The sequence below is a fragment of the Pterocles gutturalis genome, unplaced genomic scaffold (assembly GCF_000699245.1).
Source record: "Pterocles gutturalis isolate BGI_N339 unplaced genomic scaffold, ASM69924v1 scaffold5406, whole genome shotgun sequence".
NCBI classification, from domain to species: Eukaryota; Metazoa; Chordata; class Aves; order Pterocliformes; family Pteroclidae; genus Pterocles; species Pterocles gutturalis.
In genome coordinates, this window is record NW_010102821.1 from 28,331 (window position 1) to 56,262 (window position 27,932).

General features: G+C 44.7%; 1 protein-coding gene across 1 annotated transcript in view; it reads right to left on the reverse strand.

The window, feature by feature from the left end:
- The window catches only part of VPS53 (vacuolar protein sorting 53 homolog (S. cerevisiae)), a gene marked incomplete at its 5' end in the record, with an annotated part of 60,635 nt that overhangs the window by 26,232 nt on the left and 6,471 nt on the right, over window positions 1-27,932 (reverse strand). Inside the window, 9 exons of the mRNA XM_010086430.1 lie at window positions 2,989-3,083; window positions 5,952-6,053; window positions 8,164-8,305; window positions 8,998-9,140; window positions 10,264-10,407; window positions 11,602-11,680; window positions 16,883-17,002; window positions 18,169-18,284; window positions 18,555-18,641. Coding sequence (XP_010084732.1) covers window positions 2,989-3,083; window positions 5,952-6,053; window positions 8,164-8,305; window positions 8,998-9,140; window positions 10,264-10,407; window positions 11,602-11,680; window positions 16,883-17,002; window positions 18,169-18,284; window positions 18,555-18,641 — 1,028 coding nt within the window. The remainder of the gene's footprint in view (window positions 1-2,988; window positions 3,084-5,951; window positions 6,054-8,163; window positions 8,306-8,997; window positions 9,141-10,263; window positions 10,408-11,601; window positions 11,681-16,882; window positions 17,003-18,168; window positions 18,285-18,554; window positions 18,642-27,932) is intronic.

Below are 27,932 nucleotides of genomic sequence, written 5' to 3' on the forward strand. Positions count from 1 at the left end.
GCATTGATTGTACTCGACCACAGGGAAGCAAAATCGACCTCCCCCCGTGGCTGTAGGAGAGCCAAGCAGATGGCTGCTGCGGGAGGGCTCGCGCGTGCTCCGAGCCTCAGCATTCCTTCAGGTTCCCGAGTAAAACGGACGTGGCTTGCTCCATGTCAAAAGGCCCACTAAATGAAACAGCTGCATTTATTTCCACCTCTGCATTTATGCTTTGCTCCATCTGGGCAACAAAGTGGAGCTTTCTTAGCATTCACCAGCCACTTTTTTTTTTTTTCTTCTCTCATTCTCTCAGTCTCAAGACACAGTGAGGAATGTCAACGGCTTTTGTTTCTTTATGCTTACTCCACATGTTCTCCTCTTCTCGGAGGCAAAGTGAAATGTATCTACATTTTCCCAGTCCCCCAAGGTCTTGTCAACTGGGATGCAGGAGCGAACGCAGCTGTCCAAAAGAGCTGAGAGCAGCGCTAGAGCTTCACGCTTGTTCTGATCCTAACCTGGACAAACTGCCCGTCAAAGGCAGGACTGCTCTTATCTCAGCATGAGATGGATACAAGCAAAACATCACGATATTGTGCACAAAGGGAACTAATATATTATTAATGCATAGCTCAGTTGATGTCAATCAAACTTTCACATTAGTCTCAGTTGGCCCAAATACAACACGAAGGCTAACAACCTTTGTGTGGTGCAAGGGGAGCGCAAAGAATTTGGCAGAAAAAGCTACTGGGGGACGAAAAACGAAGAAGGCAAGAGAGCTGCAGAAAATGAACATTTTCTCTATATAGACTCTGCAAAAAAACTCGAAGCAAACTCTCTGGTAGCACAGATGTGGTATTTCCTAACAGTAGCAAATTCACTGGGAGCAAGAACTTTCCAAATCTAACCAAGAGAAAATATTAAATGAAATCTTATAAATTTATTCTGGTTCTTAAATCCTTTCATTCCTCTTCCTTTTTTCTTTTATTCAACCTATTCTTTTTCTGCATCTCTGGCAATCACAAGAGGAACTAGGGAACTCCTCAGCAGCAGGAGGGAAGAATGCGATGCTCAGGAAGTCAGTCTGTCCAGTGATGTGAAGAGTGGGTGTCTGAAGGGCCCTGGGGAAGGGCAACAGCACCGAGACACCTGGACCGCTCGTAGGATCGTTTCCATGGGCTAGGTACGTTGGAACCCCCTTTGCTCATGAGACCGCAAACATCCACCATAAAGTGCCAGTTTTCCAAACCATCTGAATACACATCTCAGCACTGCAGACCCGACACAGCTCCTGCTCCGCTCCAGGGGAAGGGCTCAGCTCTCGTTGCTCCGCCAGACCACAGAGAAGAGCTAAAGACACAGATCCCAAAGGGGCAGAAATGAAATCTGCTTCGCTGTTAAGAAATCTGATATTTACAGTCCAGCTAAGGGTAGAGAGCAGCATCTTTAAGTCTTTCAGGTGTCTCCTCTTAAAAGGCTACAGATTTTGGCACGGTGTTTCTTTAAATGGGTATGGAAACAATTTTTCAGGAGAAAAGGTCCAGGCTGCTTTCTGCCACAGACTTAAGGCAACGATGAACAGAACTGTCACACCACTCTCACTGCTCAGAGCCCAAACATAAAATCAATTATCTAAACAACTCCTCATTTTCAGACATCAGCAACGGATTCCTCAAAAGTTCAGTCTAAGGGGGAAGAAGAGAGAAAATCAAAAGGAAAGCAGTTTTTGGCAGACAGGGGCAGCATGGGCAATACTGTGGCAGTTTTTCTTTAAACTCCTTGCAGCCTGTGGCTCTAAAGCTAATATAAAACATCTCATGATTGTAAAGGAAAAGGGGAAAAAAAAAAAAGCAACTGAAATGGCTAGGAGCACAGAGGGGTAGAATTACCAAAATGGGGATTAAAATGGCCCCCAGTAAGAAGGGAAGAAATATTCAAACAAGTTAGTGCTCAGTTGGCTGAGGGCGCTGGGGGGGGGAAATTTCTGTTTCCTTTTGTTACACTGCAGAGTGGAACTTAAACCCAGCATGACAGACCATTGTGCAAGGTTTTATTCATTTAAATTTTTTTTTTTTTAAGCATAAAAGGCTGGTGGGACTTGGGAAAGCTTTTTCAAGATGGTTATCTTGGAGTTTGGACAAAATCAGGACATTACGAGCCTTGAGTTCTGCAGTCTCTCATGTGTGAGTCCCTGGAAGACAGAAGGGCACAGACAGACGAGTTAAATGAGGCAGGCACCTCTTCCTCCTTTCCAGCCAATAACCTGCACTAAAAGACTCTATTAAATCTTTTTCAACTGTCTCCTCTCCCAGTTGGCACTGCAGTTGTTACAGAGACGTTATTTAAACCCTGGTGTGAACTGAGGTGCACAAGAAAGAGTGGTGAGAGCTCGGGAAACTTCTCGGAGCTCTAAGCTGAAAGCTTTTTTCATTCAAGTTATTTTGCTGCAAGTCAAAGAGGAAGATGAAGAAGGGTTCCAGGGATTAAAACCCCTGACAAAGTCCCAATCTGTGCACAATGATAATGTTATCTCACAGCCAGCTCATCTACAGCAGCTTTCATCTAAGGATCTCAAGTAACTTATTTCTGTAAAGAAAATCTTGAAACTCCTCTGCCACGCCGCCACATGTGTATTTTACAGAAAAAGCAAACCTACTATTTGTGGAAGACATGAGATGAAAGAAAGGCATATGTCTGCAGTGGGAATTGCAGAGGAACAGAAGCAATTTCAGAAACACTAAGCCTCTTCCGCAGAAAGGCAGCGGGCATCGTTCCTGCAGGCCTTTGCAATTACAGATGAAACCAACATCCACAGCCCTCTGAACACTCATTTTTGCCCAAAGGTCCCTCTCGTTCTAATTTTCTCGAACCACCAATACAGCTCCTGATGAAATTGGAAATCAGGCTTTCAATAAATTAATTTTCTGCAGCTTGAGTACAGAATCCAGTGCAATCCAACTGTAACACACATTCCAAAGCGAACAAACCCAAACGAGCATGCTGGTTACTCACTTGTCCTGGGACTCGATATACACGTAAAGGTGAGGCTCGAAGCACTTGGAAACAATGCCATGAAAAGGATTGTCAGGGACCTTTGGCTTCTTTGGCTGTAAGAAAGCATTTAGAGTGTTGGTTTCAAACCTGCCTGTAGGACCTAGAAGTAACGCAACAGCACAGAAGGATCTAAGTCTTTAGAAATATTACAAATACACAAATTTACTCTCAAATAATCAACAGGATATACAGCACCAGTGTGCCCAAGTCTTCCCTGGCTCTTACAGAGCTGTTAGTAGTGCAAGGAATTGTCTTTTCACTTGTAAAATATTCTTATCCTTAAAGAGGAGATTGCTGCCTGCTAACAGATTTCACTGTAAGAATCTTAATGCAGTTCGTAAATAAAACCTTGCTGCATCCTTCCAGCAGTGACAAGACTCCACTAGTCACCTCTGAAACGAGATGCAGCAGTTATTTGGAAGCAACATCGAAAAACCCCTACATTTTTAGAACATTAAGGATAATAACTCAAAGTTACAGACTTCATCTGGATGAATTTTATTTAGATAAACAGAAGATAATTACTGGAGGAGCTGGAATTATAGAGGCAACATTACAGGACTGCTTTCACTGTGAAACATGTTTCTGGGGATGCAAAGACTTCTATTTTAAAATCACATTTAGAGCATTAAGCACATATGCCATTTGGGAGCCATCCGGTTTACTCTCATTTTAGTTCAGTACTGCACTCTGTGCCGTGGCCAAGCACATCTCGCTGAAGCCACTGAGACTACTCATATGCTTAAATCTTGGCATGTTAAAGTACCAGGCTGGGCAGGGCCCTTTAAGCTCAGCTTTGCCCTACAGCTAGATACAGTTTTATTTATTTTTTTTTTTTTACCAACAGACAATTTCTCTTGTTGCTTGCCGGCAAGCTGACAATTTTTCACTGCCTGCAAAGAGGGCTGCAGTGACTCTGGAATGGAACTCTTGCCTCTCTCTGCAAAAAGCCAGAATCAGCTCCCAGCCAATGAAGATATGAATTTTTCCAGTCGGAAATTTTTTTTAAACATAAGAAAAGCAAAACAAGAGAGCTTAAAGGACATACTCTCCTAAATGACAGAGGAGTTGCATTTGCAGAAACAGTAAAGAATGACAAGGAAAGCATTTCTCAGAAATAATTAAGACTCAAAGACACAATGAATACTAAGATACGGCTGCAAGACTAAGGCGAGCAAATGGTTTTATGGAGACCAGACCACCTCTACGGGACTGGCTTCATTAACCTTCTCACTAAGAGCATGACTGGAGAACGTAAGTTTTTACAGCTTTGGGAAAGAGCCACTATCCAGCATTTTCCAGCCCAGCCCTTTTGCCAGCGCCTGCCCGTTTCTGCCGGATGCACTCGCTCATCGGAGCCGGGAGGAAAACAATAGGAGGTAATTACAGAAACCTTCCAGTCGCCAACTCTCCAGGATGGCAGCACCAGCGCAAGGTTGCAGATTCATGATGTTTACGATTTACCAGGCTGGGAGAGCCAACTCCTAACGCTGGTTTTCTCTGTGTGTGTGTGTGTGTGTGTGCACCTTTTACACTGCTCCCAGCATGTCTGGTGGAGAGAATACTAAATCTTTTAACAGTAGCAGTGAAGCTGTGTTTGAGTGTGCAATCCTGTCCAAAAGCTGCAGATGTTTAAGCTATTTCCTCCTTGAGTTTGATGGAAATAATAAAAGGTTACTGTTGTCACAGTAAGGAGGTCTGCAGCTGGCCCAGTTTCCTTTCATTACTATCCAAAGTAAACAGATTAAAATGAACTGCTAGGATCACTAAAAGAGGTTCTTTTCTAACATGGATTCTCCTCCCCCCAACTCTTCCACTCCCAAGTATCTTTAAATTTCAGGACTAGCATCTTGCAAGAGTTTTACCACTTAAAACTCTTCATCTTCAACCCGTCCTGTCCGTTCTTCAGAAGATGAGAGCTCCAACGTGAACTCACCAGCACTAACCACCACCTCTTGGCATTCTGAAACTGAAACACTGGGATTTACGGGGCTCCCACTCGGCAGAGGTGCCTGTGGGGCAGCCACCCTTGCAGCAGAGCCCAGCACTGCGTCGTGAGCATTAACACAGGGCGAATCCTGAAAGAGAGGGCAGCCTCGCCGCAAACAGCATTTCAGGGGATGGTTCAGTGCATGGCGCAGCCTTCCCACCAGCCTCCCCATGCACAAGGAGTGGAGCAGTTCCTCTTGCAGAAGCATCTGAGCTGTTTCTGGCCAGGGCAGTGCACTCTACTGTTCACTAAAAACAGTCCTAACAGCCTAAAGAGTAAAAAATACAGGGCTTGCAGGCTTTGATATTGGTGCCAATTAAAACCATTGCGTTTACTATTCACTCCTTTAATGTTTGCAGAGGGCTTTGGAAAGCCAGAGCTTTTACAAGTGGTTAGGTGTTGCCTGCTTTGTGTTTGTAATGAAAAGCACTCTAGAGATAAAAATCACAGAAGTAATATATCTGGAGTGAAAATCTGACACTTGAAAGTTCAGTGAGTTGCCTGGTGACTCCAGACTTAGTTTGCTTGACTGACAAGACAAAAATATTAATTGCAGCTGCTTGTAGTGGGAGCTGCTTCTGGGATCTGAAAACCCAACTATGCTAGTTCATCTTTCTTTGACAGACATCCTGTAGTTACTTTTGAGCTGCTGCTGCATGGGCTAGAACAGAATCCAACTCACTCTCATGTGGTGGGACTGTCTCCGCGCTATTAACTGAAATAAAGATTGCTTTGGTTTCAGTAAAGTGAGCCAGAGCAAACCATGGTTGTACTGGGAGTCTGGATGCTGCACAGAGGATCAAAACTGTACTAAATTAATTGCTGTGAAAACAAACCTTTCAAATCAATGTGATGGGAAAAGCTTAGGCACCGCTAGAGATTTTGACACAGAGACTGCCTAACTGACAACTGGGGAACTTCAAAGACTTACTTTGTCCGTATCACTTTTCTCAATCACAATCTCATCTGTCTCTGTCCCAGTTTCATCCTCCAAGAACGGGTTGGTGGAAGGAGGGGGCACCTCTGGCTTTTTCTGTTAAAAAAAGAGGAAGCTCCTTAGAGAACAGTCCATTTTGTCCCCTCTCACATGCACCTCCATCAGTGTTTTGCTTTACTAAACCCGTCAAATGACCGTACAGCAGTCTGTAGACATGAGCAGAGCCCACTGTAGACATGAGCAGAGCCCAGAAGCGTGCAGAAGGCTCAAGGAGAAGAAGCAGACAGAGGATTGGCCTCCAGTCCCTAGTAAAGGAGCGGAGCTGTGGAAGTACTCAGCTCTGGGCAAGCTGTGCAGCCATGCTGAAGCCAAGGGCTTCTGCTTGGAGCTGCGGGTGCACCTTATCCCAAGGAAGCTGCTGCTGGTCTGAGTTGGTGGGAGCAAGTGGCCAGAGAAATGTCCCTCCACCAGCCCCGTTAGCCAAGCTGGCCGGGCTGCAGGGCAAACCACACTCCGAGCACTCAGGAGTAGTGTGTGTGCACAGAGGAGAAAGCAGCAGCTGGAGCTGCACCTCTGCCAGCTGAGGCCACCAAATAAGCTGAAAAACCCAGCAGGACTCACTGCTGCAAGCGCTTGATCTTGTTCGCAGTCCACACACTGAGTTGTAAATGGCGAAGGACCCCAGGAAGGAACCAAGGCCCTGCAGCCAGCCGGGACGTAATTCTTTGTGTTTTCTTGGAGAGGCAGGTGACATCAGGAGGCTTAGGACAAAGCGAGATGGCCCCTGTGCTCTACCTCCCTCTCTCTCAAAAAGGGATTTCCTCTCAAGTTCCATTTAACTTGCAGGCAAAAGCGTATGAAGTTACAACTCAAGCTGATGCCAGTCTCGTGCTGACGGAGAGGCGAGCGTACACCAGGCTGGCGAGCTCTTGCTCAGGAGGCACCAACGTGACTCTGTCTTAAACCCTTTGTAAACACCAGACTCAACTGCAGGATGGCTAACACAACCTTTGACAGCAGGTCCCAAAACTCTGTGCCACAGTAAATCCTGTGTCACTGCTGCCACCAGACTGCTTGTCCCCACTGTGCACCCCACACAGCCATCTGTAATCATGGCCTTCGTCTGGGGTAGAAAACAGGTCAGAAGTTGACTTCCAGACTGTCATAGCCTCTAGGCAAATCTGAAAGGGTGACAGGGAAGATTTTCTTTTCTTTCAAGCCACACCCTCCCCTTCTGTTTTTTTGGTGATAACAGCTTCCATGCCTACCTTCTCCAAAGGGATAAGAACCCAGCGAAGGCAATTTAATTAAAGCTGCAAATTTCATATGAAATTTGTCAGAAAAATAAAGCCATATTCTTAAGACATCTAAACTCAGCCAGGAGGAAAACCCTACAGGACTTCCCTTGTTAATTAGCAGCACCTACTGATGCACAGCAAGTTACAAACAGCTCCAGCAGGCTGGCCTCGTAGGCTGGATTATCACATCCAAGTAGGTTTTCAAGACACCAGCTGGACAGAGAAGCCAACCTCAAACCAGTGGCTTCCGAGCCACACGTGGACTCTCTGCTCCCAGGGCACTTGGCTGGCAGAGCTCTTGGCTGTGATTTCAGGCAGAAAAAAGCCCAGAGGTGACCCCAGAGATATTCACTGAGCTGCTTCTCTTGGCTGTGCCTTCACAGTCTACCAAATGAGACATTGGAAAGTGTAAAGCTACCAACGCCCCTGCAAGTGAGACTAACCCAACAGACAGTGTGGATGGAAAGATGGGACCGTGCGGTGAATGTGTGGTAACTAGAAATGAAGAGAAGAGGGGACTTTCAGCTAGAATGTGTCATCGACATGCAGAGAACAAACATTATAATGCAGTCACCACACCATAATTACATTGTGGTTCTCCAGAGCAATGTGGCTTCAGTTGCAAACAGCACAGGGCCCAGGAGAACCAAAAAAATACACAACTGGTGTACTTCCCTTCTTGTGAGCCCCGTGCCATCCTCTCTACCACACTCCACAAGATCAAGAATCACTTTTCCAACAACAACCCACTGAGCACAGTCACACTAAACACCCTAACCTGCCAGCTCAAGAGGAGGCTGCAGGAAACCCTTTTTGCAGTCTCCCGTGACCACAGCTATGTGTGAGAGGGGTTTTTTCCTCCCAAAGAAGCTGTTGACTAAAGGGTTGCTCTTTAGAAATCCTCTTACCACTGTCCCATCACCTAGAGTGCAACCTGAGAAGCGTTTAGCCAGAAGTCCTTCAAAGTTGGTTGTCCTCTGAATTGCAAACAAAAGCAATTTCACCTCAATCTCCTTCGCTCTTGTGCGCATTATCTTAGCGAGCTCTGTCCTGAAAGAGAGGGGAAACAGAAAAAACAAATGTGGTTTTCTATAAAGAGAAAGATCTGAAACCTAAGATTGTAGCTCAGTCTATTCCCTAGAGACATTTTCATCACAAAATTCGAGCTAAGTCCTAAGGTGCTCTCTAACATTAAACTGCTTTATGGATCACATTTCAAACACAATCACAGTTGTTCAGATCTTTGGGGATAACAGGACCCTATCTCCTAACACCCCAGCACACCACTGCAGCCAGGAAAGCCTCCAGTATCAAACCTTGAGAAGCGCAGTGTCTCTGACTGGGGTCCCAGAACAAAGGCAATGGTGCTACTGGGACTCCAGCTGGCACCTTCCTCTGGTGCCCTGTCTCTGGCTGGGGAAGAGCACGGTCTGGGGCAGTCACAGCACAGTCAGCTCACACTATGTGACTTAGCCTCTAACATTGCTGAATTTTACCTCTGTTACATTGAGAATTGGTTTCCACATCATCTCACTCTCTCAACAGTACGTACGGTTTCAGCAATACTTCTTTGGGTTTTCACTCTTCACTTCCTTTTAATCACGGACAATTCTACGCGGATATTTGAAGACTGCCTTTAAGGTCCTATGGCTACATGACCAATTTGGCCAAAGACAAGCCAACCTTTTGTTTTAAGAAAGGCGACTCTACTGGGAGGCATCGTGAGCTCCCCAGCCGCTCACCTCGTGACGTGGCAGAACTCCACCGTGATGCGCTCCGTCATGCACCACTCCTGCGGAAACATGCGCCCGTACTTCTCCTCGTAGTCCACCAGCTGCCGCTTTATCCAAGCGTAGCGCCTGTCAATCTTATCCAGCCAGGCCACCTGAATAAGATGGAGAATGACATTTTTAACAGCAGCAGCTGCTAATATTCAGCCTGACTGCTTAACTGTGCTGCTGTAGTTTCACAGAGGAGCTTGGGCTATCGATCAAAGCTACCCTGACCACTATTAATAACATTTTGAACGCTAATAGTCGTTCTTCAAAGCGCTTAAACACATGCCAGCCTGAAAACCCTATCGTGTGCGAATTAAGAGAGCAAGTTCTGTTGCAAATGAGGATAACAGCACTCCTAAACCCTACAGGTACTACTGAAAACTCAATCCAATCGTCCTCCATTTGATCCCACCCTCTCTGTTTTGCAGCCAGAGAAAGTCAACAGTGGGATGAGAACTCTGGAATTCCTGGATTCTCACGTTCAGCTGGTTTTCACAGTCTGGGAACTGTGGGACCACAAACTTCTACAAGAACTCTTACAATGTGAGCAGGATTGGACTTCCCCCCCATATAAGTGCTTTCCACCCAAAAAGTAAAAAGATTAATCAAAAATATTTTGATGGAAAAATGGTATTTAAAATGAAGCATTTTAGCCTTTTTCTCCTCTTTGTCACCAACTGTAAAAATTTTGAAATTGTTTAAAGCACATTTTGATCCAAAATATATTTATTTCAAATCCAAGATGATTATAGTAAATTTTTTAAAAGCTGTTAGCATCAGGATGGGAAGTTTAAAAATTAGCTACACAGATTAATCGCTTCCTGGAAACTCCTCCTCCCCTTTTTGGGGACTTTTTTTGTTTGTGTTTGGTGGGGGATTTTTTGTGTTGGTTTTTAAAGTTTTTGGGTTTGCAATTTTCAGAGTTTAATTTTTCACCCCTTTACAGGGCAGCAAGCATATCTAACTTGAATTTACTTATTTATTGTAGGAGGGGAAAACATTTCCAGTGCTGCTCTATGAAATTGAGGTCTAAGGTGGGAGGAAGTCATCCTGGCAGAGGCAACCCTGCCTCCCAGCTCATCAGCCAGCCCACATCACACCCACAAGTCACCACTTCTGAGTCCTCAGGTTAGAAACACTTCACCACCGGAATCTGTGGAAACGTGAACTTTGTGAACGCCAGCAGAGCAAAATGCAAAATCCAAATGTAGCTTGCTAAGCTTCCCTTACATCTTGGTTTTCCTGGAAAAGGACCAGATACTCCGAGAGGTGTTGTTTAATAAATTTCTTGATGATTTCCTGTTTGATTCTGGGATCCAGGACGTTGGCGACTAGACACGCATCACGTAGGACATTGCTGGGTCCCCCAGGCCTCTATCAAAATAAACAGGAACAAACAATTTAAGGTTAAATGGCTGAATGGGTGACTGTAAATTGTACTGCATCCAGGTCATCATGTTTTTACCCTTTCCCATTATTATTCTCTTTTTGATGCTTCTGCTGCTACTCTCTATTATCACGTAGGCATCTCTCTTCTGTTGGATGAAAACCGAGCTCCTTCTATTTCACTGGCTGTAAAGTTGTTCAGTGGCTCTACAGCCAGGAAGCTCCCTACCACAGAAGAGCAGCTGGCTCCATCTACAGAAAGAACCGGTGTCCCATCACTTCTGCAAAGCCTTTCCTCAGCCGAGATATTCTGAGAAACAGCCGAGAGAAGTGGCTAACAAGTGGGACGAGCAAAACTGCAATGCCGAATTCATTGGGGAAAAAAGCAGTCTAGAGATCTATCATCAACTTGCAAGACTTAAAGTAGCATCTGCTGGTCTGTATTGGCATACCACGATGTTAGTGGAGGGGACAGAAAATTTAGAAACATTTCAAAAAAATTTTCTGTTTTCAAGCTACGCCACACGCACGGAGATTGCCCTTCATCAAGGATCCATTCCAAATAGTTTTCTCATTTCTGTACGTGCTAGGTTTATGAAGAAACCAGTAAAGCTAGTACTCTGGAAAACAGAATTAGTGTTTTCTCTGAAATAAACTCACATTGACACCTACCCCACCACACTGTTTGCAAACATTGGATTCATAATTCTGGGGAAGCACATTTGATGCCTCAGCCCTAGCCCAGATTTGTATCTGTGCTGAGTAAACCAGAGACAAACTTGGTGGCAGCATGTCAACAGCCAGCCCGTGCCTGGCTTTCCCTAAACACAACAAGTAACCAGTAACCTGGGTGAGGTGCCGAGGGAACCCCACTCTGGTCTATCGGGACACGCATGAATTGCTCAGGGCATTCTCTGCCAGGCTCACAGACCTCACTGTGATGGATGTGTGCAGCGGGAAGAGGAAGGGCATCGCACCTCTCCCTCATTCACTGCATAGAAACAGTGAGAAATGGACCTAGCACTCTACAGCTCGGGAGATGGGTTTGCTTTCTAAAATAACTCCTGAAGCAGAGAGATATCAAATCTAGAAGTAGAATGAGATAACAGCTGATGGCAATTATGTCAGATAGTTTTCAGCAATGCTTTTCAATGGGAGGAAGAGGGGAAGGGAGAACTTTACCTTTGTACCTTGGGAAGGAAAGGCTTCCTCAAAGTCAGCCAGGATCTGCTGTCCCAACTCGTTCTGCGCTGCCTTCACCCTGACGAGGACAGAGGAAACAAGGGTTTTGTTGGTGGTACCACAACTTCTTTGTCTCGTTGTCTGCAAACATTACTACAAAGTGGACTGAAGCAATAACAGCTACACAAAGTTTTTTCAGGGACAAAAAAAAGGCATGCTAAAGAAAAACATCGACATTAAGAAGGCCTGGACGTCAAAATTGGGAGAGCATTTGCTCCCTGAATGACATCGGGATGACAACTCCAGCTCTAGAGCATCAGTCCCCAGCTCCAGCAGAACCTGTCCTGGATGCTCCTGTCCTGCAACCGAGTGTGTCAATTCGGGCCAGTTCATCAGCTGAGATCAGCGGGTTCCTCTAATGCCAATGTGATCAATTTATCTTGACATTCGTGTACACTGATCACACTTCAACAAAAGTATGTTTCTAACACATAAAAGCTTCACAATGGCTCAATCTTCATCGTGAACCTTTCACAGTTCCAGGTACACTGACCTACTTTCAAATGCATCCATGTGAATACTGTTGGCTGAGATTTTATCCTATTAATCCTCCATGTCTTCAGAAGCATAAAAGAGCAAAGGTCTGAAATGGGTGAAAAAGTTTCAACAAACCACAATCTTGCTCTCTATTTAGCTGAGAGAATAAAGCTTCCAATTTCCAGAAATAAAAGTCATTGTGGCTTAATTGATACTTCTAGGGAAATGGAAATGCCTACACGCACTAGAAAGAGCCAAAACAAACAGTTAGGCACTTACATCCCTCTGCAGCCCTTGAATTCTTCCATCACTTTTATTATACTGGAAATGCTTTAAGGTCTAAACTGATCATTCAAAGCAGTGGATTTTTCCACTGAGATTGGTATGTTAGAAAGAGCAGCTCCATTTACTTTTGTGAAAATGTTTGTTCAGACTGTGGGGAGAAGAACTTGGATTTTTTTTTTTTTTTTTGGTTTAAGACTCCTCAACCTTATCAAGGAATGATCTGCTGCTTTAATCTTCCCATCTGAGGTCCATTAGTAGCAGAACACTACAAAATGACCTGACAATGAACAGGCTGGATTCTTTAGTAGTGCCAAATGCAGAAAATTCTAGTCCTTTAAGATTGACAGTTGAAATATAACTTTATATCTGTGATTTAACTGTATGGATGACCTGCCTTATCCAGGACTTATTTATGGGGATTTTGCTGGAAAAGCTTCCTGCCAGCAATGTCAAACTTAATTCCCACTTAAGCTCTCTGCTTCACAGGAATGTTTAGAAACTCCTCTACCCTTCCAGGTAGAGATCCCCAGTTAACACCTTGTTAACTGTAAAACAAAAGGGATTCACTAATATTTTGAAATAGAAAGAGTGGGAAATTTAAGCTGTAAGGAGGAACCCAGCCCAGCAGCCACAACTACAGGTATAATCCTGCTTAAATTGCACAAGTAAGCACTCGTAATTCATGTGAGAAAGCATCACAGAACCAAACCCCTTGATCCTTAGGAAAACCAAAAAGAAAAAGGAAGAAAAAAAGCCACTAAACATGGACGGGAAAATTGTATCTTTTAAATAATCACGGAACAAGAAGTTTTCAATATTAGGAGTCACAGAAATGAACGAGTTGGTACAAACTGGAAGCATTAGCTGTGTTATGTCCTTCCCTGTGACCAGCTACACTCACCGTCCCAACCGACAACAGCTGCGGTGCAAGCACAGCGGAGACACTGAAAAGAGCAGCAGCCAGATTCCTGAGACTCAACAAATTAAAAGAGGCACTGTCAAGCAGTTAAAAGCCCTGTCCACAGGCTTTGTTGTTTTAGGCTCAGATGCAGAAAAGTACTTAAGGGATAGTCTTAACGGGGATTCTCAGATCCTTAAATTAAGAAACTTGCGGGAATGCCTTGCTGAACTGGGATGTTAAAAATATATTTTAAAAAAACCTAATCTGTCCTGCTTCAAAATCTTTCAAAAGCCAACAGGGAAAATTAGTTTTAGCTTTTCTTTTCCCACCCCCCCCTTCACATTTTGTAGGATAGGGATAGGGCAGAGAAATCAAAGCAGTCAAAGGTCTAGGTACGTGCGCGCAATGATGGGGAGCCTCGCTGCCCTCCCAGTAACTACCACTCTTTACGTAAGCACACCCACACGGACACGCACAATTATTTTTTTCCACAAGTGTGCACCAAAAAACATGACAACCCATACGCCAGCTCTTTACAGAGAGACTGCTTTAGGCAGAGAACACAGGAAGGCACTTGCTTTAGCCACTGGAGATTATCATGACCCGTGGAAAGCCATGAGCCTTTCAATAATTCAGAATAATCTCCATGCAATGGAAACTGCGGCGGGAAAAGCCTCACGCCCCGGCTGCTGCCTTCACCCGCATCCATCGCTGAAGGAGCGTTTCTGCACGGCTGTGAGAGCGGGTGTTTAACCACCTGCAGAAAGTGAATTACTCAGTAAGGCTCAGCACCCCCAGGCGCCCTCGGCTGCTAGCACATTTAGGATCTCTTCTCAGGCTGGGTTGGGACGGATCTCTCCTCGATTCCCCCTGGCAGCGTGCTGGGGTGCCGCAGCAGGGACTTGCCTTTTCCTGGGGTTGCTCGCATGTGCCAAACCCTTTGGTTACATGACTGTTAGTGATTTTTTGTTTCTCCAACTTGTTTTTTTTTATTATTAGTGGCTTTTGTTCCTCATGTCGCCTGCCTTTCAAAAAATAAAACCAACAAAACCCACTGTTATGTTTCAAATGACAATAAATTACTAGAAACCTCAATTCCTTTAGCCAAAGCTACCAGCAATCTTAAACTGCGCCTGGCGGCTTGCTAAGATAAAAAGAGGCTGAGCTAGCCTGGCTTTCTGTGGCAAACTTATAATTATCTTTCTCCTAAATACTTTCCAGGCTTTTTTCCACTATCTGCTAGGCTTGCTTTCTCAACCACTCTCATGGGTGGGTTTGTGACCACTAATTGTACGCTCCCTCCACAGACAGAAAACAGAAGAGGATTGAGAGATAACAAAATGTTGCTATTTACTGCAACAAACAACTTCCAACGCACTATATAAGAGTTGTTTTAGGAACATGATCGGGAAAATATTTACATTTGGATGCGAGTTGGGACATTTTTGTATCTCAACAGGATGAGCACAAGAAGCCAATTAACCGAGAGTTCAGCCAGGTTTCCAATGAATACCTACCGCGGGATTTTGGTTATTTTCAAAGGGACAGAACAGGTGGAGAGCAACAGTAAAAACACATCGTTAGTTTTCACAGCATCTAGGAGCAGGAACCTAAACTGAACACCCCATGACAAAGAGCACATCCAACAACACCGAGCAGGCACTTTTTCTTCCCATGGTTTCCCATTCATATTTGGCTTCACTCCATTCACGCCGAGAAAGAGAGGCTCTTTATTAAAGAAACCAACAGAATCTGCTCCTTTAGCAGTGTCTATAACAGACTTATTGTATATAATAGACTTCGGTTACTGTCACAGGTTGGTGCCAGCCTCTACTAAAGCATTTCTTGCCTTCACAAACATCCCAGAGGCTTCACTTGTACAATTAAACCAAATCCATGAGATATCAAACCCCAGCAATTTCACAGTCTAAATATAGCGCTGTGAGAAGCCAGGCAAACATCCTTTGATGTTTCATGAATCACTAAAGTATTTCCAAGCAAAGAGAGAGAAAAGTCAACTCCAAATTGGGTCCTAATACGTACACGTGTAGTCAAACTCCAAAGCAGACACTACCGTGCCGCAGACCTCCCCGCAGTCATTTGCTGCCTGGATGTCAAAGCAGTAAAGAGATCCCAGCAACACCCCGGCTGCAGCTCTGCTTTCACCCCACAAGCAGCTGCTTCTATCGCTACCAGATGGAGCAACTCTCGCTGTGTAAACACTAGAAGGAAAACCCTGCCGAGGCAATTCTAAAAATAGGAGGAACAGACTTTCTTGAGCTTTTCAGATCCTTATCTTGAAGGGAGAATAAAACAAAAGAAGTTTTCCTCCACGTCCTTGCCAGTCTCTCTGGCGTGACTCGAAACCACTGCGCCTTTTAGCAGCAGCATGAGTTGTTTTCTATAATTATCAGCAACTACAAAAGTATTAAATAATCATCCATCGCAAAGGGAAAACCAGACACAATTCTGGACCAAGGCTTAAATTATATTTGGCCTTCAAATGTCAATGACAGCAGGCTTGTGCCCAAGGGCATTACCACTCTGGAAGAAAACGAAGCAAGCTATCTTTCTGAGCATGAGGTTGGAACAGACAACAGCCTAAATTCAGAAAAGCAGTGACATATGTTTATATTTCCTCTATGTTCATGTTCATTTAAGCAAACGTTTATGGTCAAATGCTTTGTTAAAACAAGGCCCCATCTCTCTCTCTGTGGACTTAGGGTGGATTTTTCTTTTGCTCCATCTCATGGATTCCATCTGGGTTTTCTGGAAGAGGTATCTATACCGTAAAGAAAGTCCAACAGATTTACATGAAAATATTACAAACAAATCATTCAAACACTGTTTCCATCACTGAACAGCACACGTAGCCAGCTGCTGTCTTAGCAAAGGGAGTCACCAAAAAAATTAATTCCTGTGCCTGGAAGGCTCTTTCAGGTACCTCTGTAAGAAGCAAAGTCATCTCAGGCATGGAGAGGATTTTCACACTGTAAAGAAATGCTATCAGGTACAGTTGTATCATTAAGAAGGTTCATCACTAACATTAACAGGCTGTTTCCACCCCTGAGCTGTGCTCAGCACTGCTGCAGGCTGTTAAGCAAACACGTGTGCGATGTAAAGAGAAATAACGCCTGCTGTCAAGTAGGAAGAGTAGGTTTTGGCCAGGGATAGCAACGGCTCCTAGAACAGGGAGGACTTTGTTCCTTCGACGCCCAGCTGTCAATGTCCCAAATGACACGAAGACTCCAAGAGATCTGGTGGCTTAGTCACCACGGACCCTTCACCTGCTACAGCCGAGAAAGGTGGGCACTCGCGGTTGGAGCTGCACCAAAACTCACCACATTTAAATGTGTGACTCGACATCAGAAAATCACGACCATACAAGCTGCACATAAATGTTCAGAGCAGTCAGTTTTAACCTGTTTGTTTTGGCTGGAAAGAACCTCAGAGGACCATGTCCAGTCTTTACAGACTTGAGAAACTGATTCTGCCTAATGCATTTTCTAACCTTCCTGCTCAGCAGGCATGCAAGCGCTCAGGGTTCGATCATTTTACCTTTCAGAAAGCTGTCGAATCTGAGGAATCCCCATGTATTTGTTGAAGTGCTCTAACACATTCACCACACCTTGGAGAAGGTTAGCAACTTCCCCATATTGTCTCCTCCTGGTCATAGCCCTGTAAAGGAAATTAAAGATTTACAAAAGCAGGTTTGATGAAAATCCTGGGCGGTAATTCCGCAGGTCACCCCATTCCCACTGGGTCATGCTGGTCCCTATTGACATTTATTTTTCTAAAATACACAACTCTTCATTAACATTCCAATGCAGCATTAAAATTTCACTTAACTGATGCTAAAATAAACCAATCTGGCACACATCTAACAATGCTTCAAAAAACATAAATGTTAAAAGCAACACTTGGCAAAGAACACGTAAACTACTGAATGCATCCGCTTCCCAGTATGGGTCCGGAGGCAGTAAATGTTATTTCACTATAATGACCTGAGTTAAGCCATTCTTCATCACACACAAAGTGTGAGTTAAAGCTTCACAGGGAGGAGAACCATTATGCTGAAAAGCTATTAGCCTTGACTTTTCTGTTAATAACTTTCACAGGAAACTGACAGAAAAAAAAATCAAGTTTATTTATTTTTATTTCATCCTTTAGGATCATTCCAGTGGAGAGAGCAGCCTAAGTAAAATTTAATTCCGAACACTTAACAACCCAGTGTTCGTGCAGAATTTGCTACAATCCAAGAACAGGCTGTGCCTGGGTCTCACAACTTCACAGATGTAATATGTTAAAAAAAAAAAAAAAAAAAGGATTTCCCCAGCCTGCGTGTTCCTCAAGCACATTAAAAAGCTCAAAAAGGATTATTAGAAACATGTAACCCCGCTTCATACACAGTACAAGCTGTAAGGCTTCTGTGAACTCATTATCAGAACTAGAGTAGACCTTTCCAAAAAAGAGATCTTATTGCAGTTTAAGACATGAGACTGATGAAAATCTCCCCAAATCCCTGCAGAGCACCTTCCTAATGAGGATACCTAACCGCACAGACTGTCCTACTCTGTAATGAAGCCAGACTCATTCCTTATCACCAAGGATCAACACAGCAATTCAAGCAATCGATGCTGCAAACCCTTACCTACAGCAACATAGGTCGCAGGTCACTCAGAGCAGCACAGAACGGATCTGCTAGCAAAAATCAAGACTGCAAACTATTAAGCAAACTTCCCCCCAGGAAAACAAGCAGCTGCTACAGACCTATTCAGAGCACGACACCAAACTTAAGAAGTCAGCAGTGGCATCAAAGCACCACTAAAAGCTCCCACGCTTACTCTAGTGAATCCACGCCCCCCGCCAGCATGTGCAGGTGGTTGAGGGTGGTGATGGAGGTGGTCAGATGGCGCTTGGCATGATCGAGCTGCTTGATATCCCGTGTGATTTCTTTAACCTAGAGAATCAAAAAACAAGAGCCTGGTTAAATATCAAGCCACAGCAAGAACATTTTAAGGAGATAAGAAGGGTTCTCTCCTCCCTTCGGGACTACACACATGTCAGCTCTACGTGTTCACACAAGGACAAGGGTACAGGTTCAACACATACTTGACAGCACATTCCCAACCCCTCAGCAGGAGCAAAATGTTCCCTTCTTATAGAGAACAGGAGGCAAAAGTCAGTGTCTCCCCTCCCTTTCAAAGGCTAGAAAGAAACTGCTCCTCACCATTTGTTCAGATTTTTCAGCCTTGTCTTTAATATCCTTAATTTTACCAAAGAGCTGTTGAATGGCTTTCTGGGCTTCTTCCAGGGCCTGGAAAAAGAAACAAGGTCAGATTGGAAAGAAAAAACCTGCATTCAGTTTTCATCTTCTAAGAAACAAACTGTTGGTCCTACAGCCCCTGAGCTGGGGCAGCGGAGGGGAGTGGTTTTCTTACACAGAAAATATCGTCAACACATCAAAAGTCAATGTGCCATGTTGGGATTTTTAACCTGAATGGACCAGGGTTTCAGTATCCATTTCACAATAATGATCTGGCAAAATCTGATTGAGATATTCTATGAAAGCACCTCTGTAATATGAACCTTGGATGGCTTTAAAGTTACTGCAATCAACTTCCATGCACTGATGTGGAAAAATACGCAGAACTTCCTCCTGATCAATACGTAATTAGAGTGGAAAACTGAAACCTCTACAAAACCTCTCTGCCCATCATTAATTCTAAATAAAAAAATACCCTGCTGGAAAACACAATGCAGTTTTTGGGGATTCCTTTGGCATGGGCAGCTCAGCCTCCCACCCACCTGCAGGAGGAGAGGCTCTTGCCTGGCACAGAAGACAGGGTTTAGGAGGTAAAGAGGATCGAGCACGGGAACCAGACCTCACCTGGATTTTTGTGCTATTTTACTGCAAGTTTCTTGGGGCATCTGGTCCCCCTTTGTACAACCACAACGCACCCTGACCTCATGCAACCAGCGTGAGCTACACATGGATCCAATGAGCGGAGCCACACGTCCAACATCACATGTCCACAACCCGACTTCTGAAGTAATTCCACACGTTTCGCCTTCCCAGTCTGATAACATTTCCAGCTCTGCTTTGTTTCCCACTGTTAAGTGTGCTTCTGTCCCTCTGTTTTTATATCCAGTCCCATGACCAAGGTTACAGTGCAAGCTACAAGCTTCTTCAGCAAATAAATTTAACACATCTTCATTTGGAAATGTACGAGCAAACTATCTGCCAGGAGCTTTTGCTGGAACATAGCTGCATTATAATAAAAGTATAAAAGTTGGAAACGTTTTATAACTCATTTTCCAGAGTGGGGGGAATTCACGTCTGAAATATCTTGTGAATCACGTGAAAGTTAACACTTTATCTGTTAGTGTCACTCTGCTATCACATCGCATGTTTGGGCAGGGAAATGAACACACAAACGTGCTGCGGGGACGGCTGCATCAGAAACCAGTGCCACCGCCTGTCTTCTCATCTAGCTCCCGCCTAGCCACTTTTTAGAGTTTTCTCTCCTCTTCCATTTAAAGGCATGTGGATAAAATGCAAACCGAAGAACTAAAGAATGCTCCTTTCACCAGATTTAACTGTACTCAGTCCCAGACCACGGCTGCAGCACATTACTCAAGTGGGCTATTAAGCCAGCAGGAACTGTCCTGCAGAGTCTGAGATCTGGATAGATCTGTGAAAAAAAAAAAAAGAAAAGAAAAAAAAAAGGTCAACCTGAAATTCTTTCACAGATGCCAACTGCTGTGTTTCCCTTTGCTTCAGCACTAACGTTAAACGCTAATTTCTCTGCATGATCCCAGGGAAGTCAGGGCTGCTGAATTCTCCAGAAGAAGAGATGAGGATTTAGTCAGCCAACAAAAAGATTCTCCAAAAAGAGACATTATCCTCCTTCACATCCAAAGCCAAGGCAATCTCACTAATTTTATTCGATCTCTGGATCATCTCAAAGCAGCTTGCAGGAGCAGGTATTTGTGAGGAACTCGGGCACGCAGAACTGCTGGGAGGCAAGGCAGAGGGGATCAGCCCGAGGAGGTCCTGCCCCTTTGTGATGAATTAAAGAACTGTGGTTTCCTGCTGCTGTGAAAAATAACATGGCTGGGATGTGGGGGAGAGACAGAAGAGCAGCTGCTATCCTGTTCAAGGTCTGTATCACATCTCTTACAGAGGGGGATACTGTTAAAAAAAACACACACAGAACTCAACAGCAAACTTAACGGAAAGAAACAGAAATCGGGATTGCTCACAAACACTCATTTCACTTCTTAAAACTTGCTTCCAAAAGGGGGATATTGTTATAAAAAAAGAAAACACACAGAGAACTCAACAGCAAACTTAACGGAAAGAAACAGAAATCAGGATTGCTCACAAACACTCATTTCACTTCTTAAAACTTGCTTCCAAATATTTGCTTAGCCATTAAGACATCTTTACTCTCCTAAAAAAGAGCCACATATTCGTTGAGTCAGAACACACTAATTCATCGTGTTTGTTTTTTTATACAATTTACATTTAGAGATGAAAACTTTTCTTCACACATACATAAGGTTCACTGAAAGTAACAGCATGTGAAAATCTGTTTTTAAGTCGGGGGGGCATTGCCAGGTAGATCCGATGGGAAGTTTGGAACTGAATTAAGTGTGTTACTTCTTGCACAATGCCTACAATTAAACTTTCTTATGGTTCTTTGTAAAGAGCCCAATGAAACCTCTTTGGATGTAACATTCTAGCAGCAGCATCTGAAAGTAAAATACAGCATATAGAAGAAGGAAATAAAGAAAACTGATCAATAATGGAGAAAAACCTTCACCTTCCTGCTCATCATAAAGACAGAGTAAAGCAAAGAGCAAAAACAAGGAAATAAAAACTTCAATTTTTACACCTCCCGTTTGATAAATGGTGTTCATTATTAAGGGGTAATAACCAAACATCTGGGGTGTGAAAGTAGGTCTAGTTGTTCAGGGCATAATACAGAAGCTTATTAATGTATCGAACAATTATTCTTTCACCTGTAAGAGAGGGGAAACCACAGCCATGGTAAAGGCTGCTCTGTACACTGGAGAGAATGTGTTTCCCTCCACACTCTGCTCCTGCAAAAACAGTGAATTGCAAATTTTAAAAACATTTTCTTAGTGCTGTTGTTATTTTATTAATAGATGGTTTATTTTGGACAGAAATTATAAACTCAAACCAACATCAAGAGAATAGGAATCGCTCTTATTCCAGCGTGACTGGTTTACATGATGAACGACATCCAGGGATCTCACACGGGTGGCTGGGCGCAGGGCTCACCTTGCATTACTAATTTATCGGTTTCCTCACCAGTGCAACCGGGAAACATGTAAATGTACGCACCCCCAACACAAAGGGCATACAAAAGTTATTGTGTTTCCTCTCCTCCAACAGCAGTTCATTTCAGGGGCAGAGGACCACGAATAGAGATGGGATCCATAATCTGTTGTGGTTGGATGGAACAGGGATGTTGAAATGAAGGTTGCAATGTGCTGGAAAAACACCATATGACTCTAATCAACAGCTGAGCCTGCAAGCTACAATTAACCCACCAGCATTATTTATTAAACTTTATGCAACCTCTGAGGTCCCTGAACACCAGGCACCAGCTGAGAAATCCGGCACGGACAGGGCTCGACTGCCTGAGAGAAGCAGAGCCATCAGTCAGCGGCACCTGAACCCCAGCCACGGCTGCTCCGCGGCTTCTTCTGGAACGTCTGTCCCTGGGGTACCCCCGTGGCTCTGACAACAGTAAATTTAGCAAAAAGGGCAGGACCCGCGACAGAGCGAGGGACTCTACACCGACTGCTCGACGCAAGATGGGCTTCAGCTACAGATCACTTTCCTCCTTCTCCGGTGTAGTGTGTCTGATGCTCTGCCCCCGCGTGGGTTCAGGGGCATGTCCTGGCTGCAGGAGGGACACAGGCGATGGTGGAACGCTGCCCAGCTCCATGCGTAGCACCAGGTAGGTACAGCCCCAGCGCCCACACAGACGCAGGGACCAAAACCAGTTCTTGGCAGGCGACACACAGGGGGATCTTCCAGTTTAAAACCATGATGGATTTTCAGCCATCCCTGCTCCTCAGCCAGCCTGTATTTACACAGTGGAAGCTCCCGCTCTTGTGTTACCAGCACAGATGAAATGCAGGAGATGGAGAAGCCACACACAGGAGTTGGAAGAGCCAACTCTGGAGCGCACAGCCAGAGCCCAGGTACACTGAGCAGACAGGGAGCTACATGGGTTTCTATCAAATTCCCCAAAGCTGGGGGGAGAAACGTAGCACACGAATCAGCTATGGCTCTTCAACCTTCTTCACCTTGGGATGCAACAGGAAAAGAGAATCCAAACACACCAGTATAAAACAATAGGGAGCAGAGTTAAACCATGAATCACTAAGCAAAAGACTGCCTAAAAAATAGCTTTTCCTTGGCATTCGCCCAAGCACCGCCTAAGGTCAGCCTGCACATCATCACTTCTGTCCCCTTTTCACACGAGATCTTCCACGCAGCAACAGGAGGAAGGAAAATAACCCAAGTGAGAGATGGGAAGAGACCACACCTAATTCATTAGATTCTGAAGCGATGCATCCTTTAAAAGGTTGTGTTCCGGCAGTTTACAGGACCAGAGTGACACTAACAGACACAAAACCAGCATTAGCAGCAATACTCAAGCCAAAAACCAATTCAGGGAGTTAGTCAGTCTCCCTGGACCCCCACTGCCTCTGCAGAGGGATAGAGCCTCCACCTTACCCCAGCCTCAGTACGGAGCCGTCGCATCACTCCCGTCCAGCAGCGGTGTCTCGTTAGTGGGTGTATTGATTTCTAAATACCTCTTTACTCATCCTGTCAGGAATCTTGTGCAAACAAATGCTGAAGTACTCGGAAACATGCAAACAGAGGTACTGAGAGAGGCCCGTGTGTTACTACAAAATGTTGCTTAACTGAGGAAAAAGCAAGTTTTCAGAGGAAGTTTCCTTGCTTGGGGACAAACTGAATTAACACTGTTCTGTCCCCAGTAACGGTCAAAATACCTCGATAGTTTCCATATGCTCACTGGTGTTGTGCTAGAAACGTGCTAGTTTTATTTGATTCTAGCCAATATATATTTTAATTGAATGTTATTGCTCACATCAGAAAGCTGCCCTCTAAGTATTTTATAGACACTCAACACATCTGCCAAATTCACAGCATCCAAATGTATTTTTAATGTTACAAATTGGGCTGTGGTCAGGACGCTGAGAATTTAACACTCTTGGATCGGTCCCCACTCTTGAGCAGAGAGCGTTAATGCTTCTTTCATTTGCTGCCACACTTACAACCCAGATCAATGAAAATCTAGACCACGTCTAAAAATAAGATCCCATCCCCAATTCTCCAAAGAGCCTCAGCTGCAGAGATTTCAAAGAAACCCGTGCGCACTGTGACCAGCCTAACAATTTCTGCTGCTAAAACCTCATACAAATGAGTCCCTCCAGATTGAGAAAGGGTGGAAATATACTTTGATTTTTAGTCTGATTTCATTTTAGAGAAAACTCCTGTGTTTTACAGCTAGGGATAAACCACTGCAGCTGAAGCCAAGAGGGTTGGTCCATCAGAACAGGGCAATGTCGCACCGCAGCTGTGCCAGCGAAGTTCCCTGGGCAGACAAACCTGAAGCACTCATCACCCTTGGGTTTGATTTTAGCAGATTTCTACCCGAGGAAATCATCAAATGCTACATAACTACTGCAATTGTCACTAAAGAAAAGAGTTTTCTGTCATCAGCTCCTGTCCTAACCACTAAGGCTGGACAGGACACTTTAAATCAACGAAGCGGATTATGTCCAACGTTGAACCACACTTAAAATTGCTACTATTGCCCCTTCACTTAACCCCCCAAATAGTGCTTAGAAATCAAACCCCACGTTCTGAAATCGCTGCACAAACACCGACAGACACCAAGGGTGAAGCAAGAGGCGATTTCCAGCTGTGCTGGTTGAAGCCTTGGAGCTGGACTCCCAAACGGCGCTCCTGGGCTAGTCCAACACCTTTTTCAGTGGTCATTTCGTACTGCATTGCCCAGCCCCGCGCACCGGTGCCTGCACCGCGAAGAGAGGTGGTGCCGTGCTGCAAGGGACAGGGGTTTTAGCGGTCTTGCTCCAATGAGTAATTTTACATAAGCTTTACAGTCACGCATCTAATTTGCACCAGAGCGCTGTGGCCATCAGGTGAGTTGCACAACCCTCAAGCAAAGCCTTTGGCTTCATCGTGCGGGTTACTACAGCTTCATCGCACGCCTCTGCGTCGGCAGGTGAACACCCACAGCCTTCCCCCGTGCCCAGCCCTGCCCAACACATCAAACACTGTCACATAGGAAAGCCTCGCCCGTGCACACGCTTATTAGTTCCCTTATCACTCTTCTTTATTTCAGAATAGCAAAGCTGTGAGTCTCTGCCCATCACATAATTTCTGTTTACACCGGGATTGCAACTGCTCGCAGGGCTTCTCCTCCAGCCCTGAACAACCCACCGCCCGCAGAGCCCTGCACTCACCCTCCGCTCCAGCACCGAGCCGCCTGTTTGGTTTGATGGGGCTAACCCTGCCTAGGAAGTCTGCAAATGATTGAGGGATTCCAGTCAATTTGTGTGCGGAGAAGTTTGCATCCTGCAGGGCAGCGTTTCGATCGTATTTGCAATCTCACAGCCATGCCTGACTTAGGTGAGGGGCAAGTTTAGCAACCACTCGAGTTGTATGGGATTTTGCAAGATGACTTCACGTTCATGTTGAGACCTTAGAGGGAAAATATAGGTGGGAGGAATGGACAACACCACCATGAACCTTACAACTGAGGATTTCTAAGTGGAAACGCTGACAGTGCACCTGCCATGAGCACAGAAGCAGCACAGCTGGAATAAACATTTCCATGCACTAAAAAGTGAGAAAACAACAAAAAAAGAGAAAGAAAGGGGAAGAAAAAAAAAGAAATCCACAGTAAGAAAAAAATCTGCCTGTTGTCAGTATTTCTGTTTTCAGGCTGGGCTTCTCACTTTGCTGGCACCAAAACCAAGCCGTACTGGCTGTAGAACTGATTTTGCAACTTGCACTGCCTTCAACGCCACCAGCAAGACGGCGTGCCTTTTGCCAGCACAAAATGAGAGCTGGTTTCCAGCCTCAGGCTGCAGGGCAGCGACAGGGTGCATCCGCCGCCGCTCCACACAGAAGCAGAAGGCAAGGTCAAGCTTGGATTTGCTTCTGCCTCAAACCAGGCTGTGCAGCAGATGGCAAAAGTTATGCCTGACCTCTCCATACAGTTGCAGATGCCAGTTTTCATGGCCAGGAGCCAGCAGGATAATAAACAGCACTACTGCTTCTTGGCATGCCATTCACCTCAAACCCTTTTCAATAAACACGTTCTAGGCTAGAAAAAGCTCACTCTGGCTCTTAGATGGGAAGGACATTGTCCAACTGTCATAATTCACCAGGGAAATGTCTCTAAATGAAACTTACTTTTGATTTATTTTGGCAGCTCAACTTCTGTTTATTATTCATTGGTTACAAAAGAATATTATGGGACTTTAATCACTCGACTGGAGTCTTACAGAATCCGTGGCATGCCCTTTTTTTTTTAAATATATAAAATTACACAGCTTAAGACACAATATTTAACCCTCATCCATTCACCACCTTAAAACGTACTGAAATCTAACACTGGGCTGTTCATATTTCAGAATAATGACCCATTCATCAAAAACCCAGGAGATAAAGCTTAGCCGTGCAAGAGAGAACGCATGAAATTGGAAGATGGTGCCTACAACATTAGAGATTGTGACACAAAAAAAGCTCCCAAATATGTTATAGATTTAGGCTTAGCTAGTCATCAAGAGCTCCCAGGGATTTTCCTCCGTGGCAAAGGCAGCCGATGCTGTCCCAGCAGCAGAGCCACGCCAACGCCAACCACCGGAGCCGAACCCCGGCACTGCAGCCAAGGAGGCAGGGTGCAATTTCATGTCTGGAAGTGAGCATCTATTTAAATAAATTAGAAAATGTAATAAAAGTACCTACAGGAGAAGACCTGCAAGCACTGACTACCTTAGCTTTGCATGAAACACAACCTGCAGCCAGAAAAGCCACTTCCACACAACCAGGAGGAGGTGGGAAGAGAGGCTGAAGCAACCAGTGCTGCTTATGAAGTATGTTTATGCAAACAGAGTGCAAAATCACCTCCCTGCCTGCCAGGCTGACACTGCCTGCAACCCTGCACTCGCAGAGCTGAGGGGACAGGCTGCTGGCTCCAGTGACAGCTCAGGACACTGCTGGCTACACAGGCACTGGAATAGCCGGGATGATCCCATCATCAGGGGAACACCATACCCCACCGCTCTCCTCTCTGCCACATGCAGCACCTGCATCCCTCTCTTCTTCTGCTCACCGTCCATCTCTTTCTTCCTCCTTATATTAATTCTGCAAAGTGTTTCCTGATCGCTACAAAAAAAAAAAAAGTATTTCACATCCTTCCATCCATGACCTTGTCAAACCCAATAACCTGTAGGCATTTTTCTACGTCAGACACATCCTTCTCCTTCCACAGCCACTGCAGCACGCAGGCGGGGCAGGCAGGCTGAGCCTCCCCACAGCTGCAGAGCCGAAACGTTTATTTTTACATGCAACCAGAAAGGACAGCACTGGTTCCCAAAGGATGGGATGGCTAATTGAACTGTCTGCTGCTGCGCTGGGTTCAGGCTGGGTAGCACGAATATATTTGTATTCTTTAACCACAGCAGCTGCCGGCTCTTTTCTCGCCCTGCTGTTGTTATGAAAAAAGTGTATGACTGTTCTCACGAAGCAAAGCAAAGCAGGAGCCAACCAAAGCAATCCGAGTTATCAACCACTATCTTCAGCCATGAGAAACATTCAAGGCTTTTCCCAGCCCAGAATACATCCATTTTCTCTTCTAGTCAACACTTTGTTCTAGCACTAATTGAGCCAGACCCTAATACACTAGGAGGAGTGATAAACCAAGCTTTTCTTTAAGATTTCTTTAAGACACAGTCTTTACTCATTCCGTTTCAGTCATTTACTTTATGCATGTGTGTGCACAGGGCAGGAAGGGAAAAATGGACCAAAGACAACAGAAAGAAAATATATATACACATATATATTGTTTAGATTCAAACTATAAATCCACAAATCCACTATGGGTCTTGGGATTCCTCTTAAAATTCTCAATTCCTTCCAAAATTTATTTCACATGAACCTGCCTCACTTTTACTGACCCGGGCACCCATGTCCTGGCTGCACAGATACTGTAAAGGGTTAAACTGGACTGCAGATACAGAGGCTACTTCATTACAAGGACAAAAGCCTGATAGGTGAAGCAGCTTCAGCCAAACAACAAGTAAAGGCATGTCAGCAACTGTCAAAAAAATTACAGCCAGTCCATGCAGAAGGTTTAGCAATAAACACAGAGAAAGAGTGACAAATAAAAATGTACGGAGTGTGTTAAATGCTCAGTGGAAAAAAATCTGTGGGAACTTTTTATACTACACCCTAGGGCAGAGAGGAAATTATGCCACAACTGGACTGCAGCTCTTAGCAAGG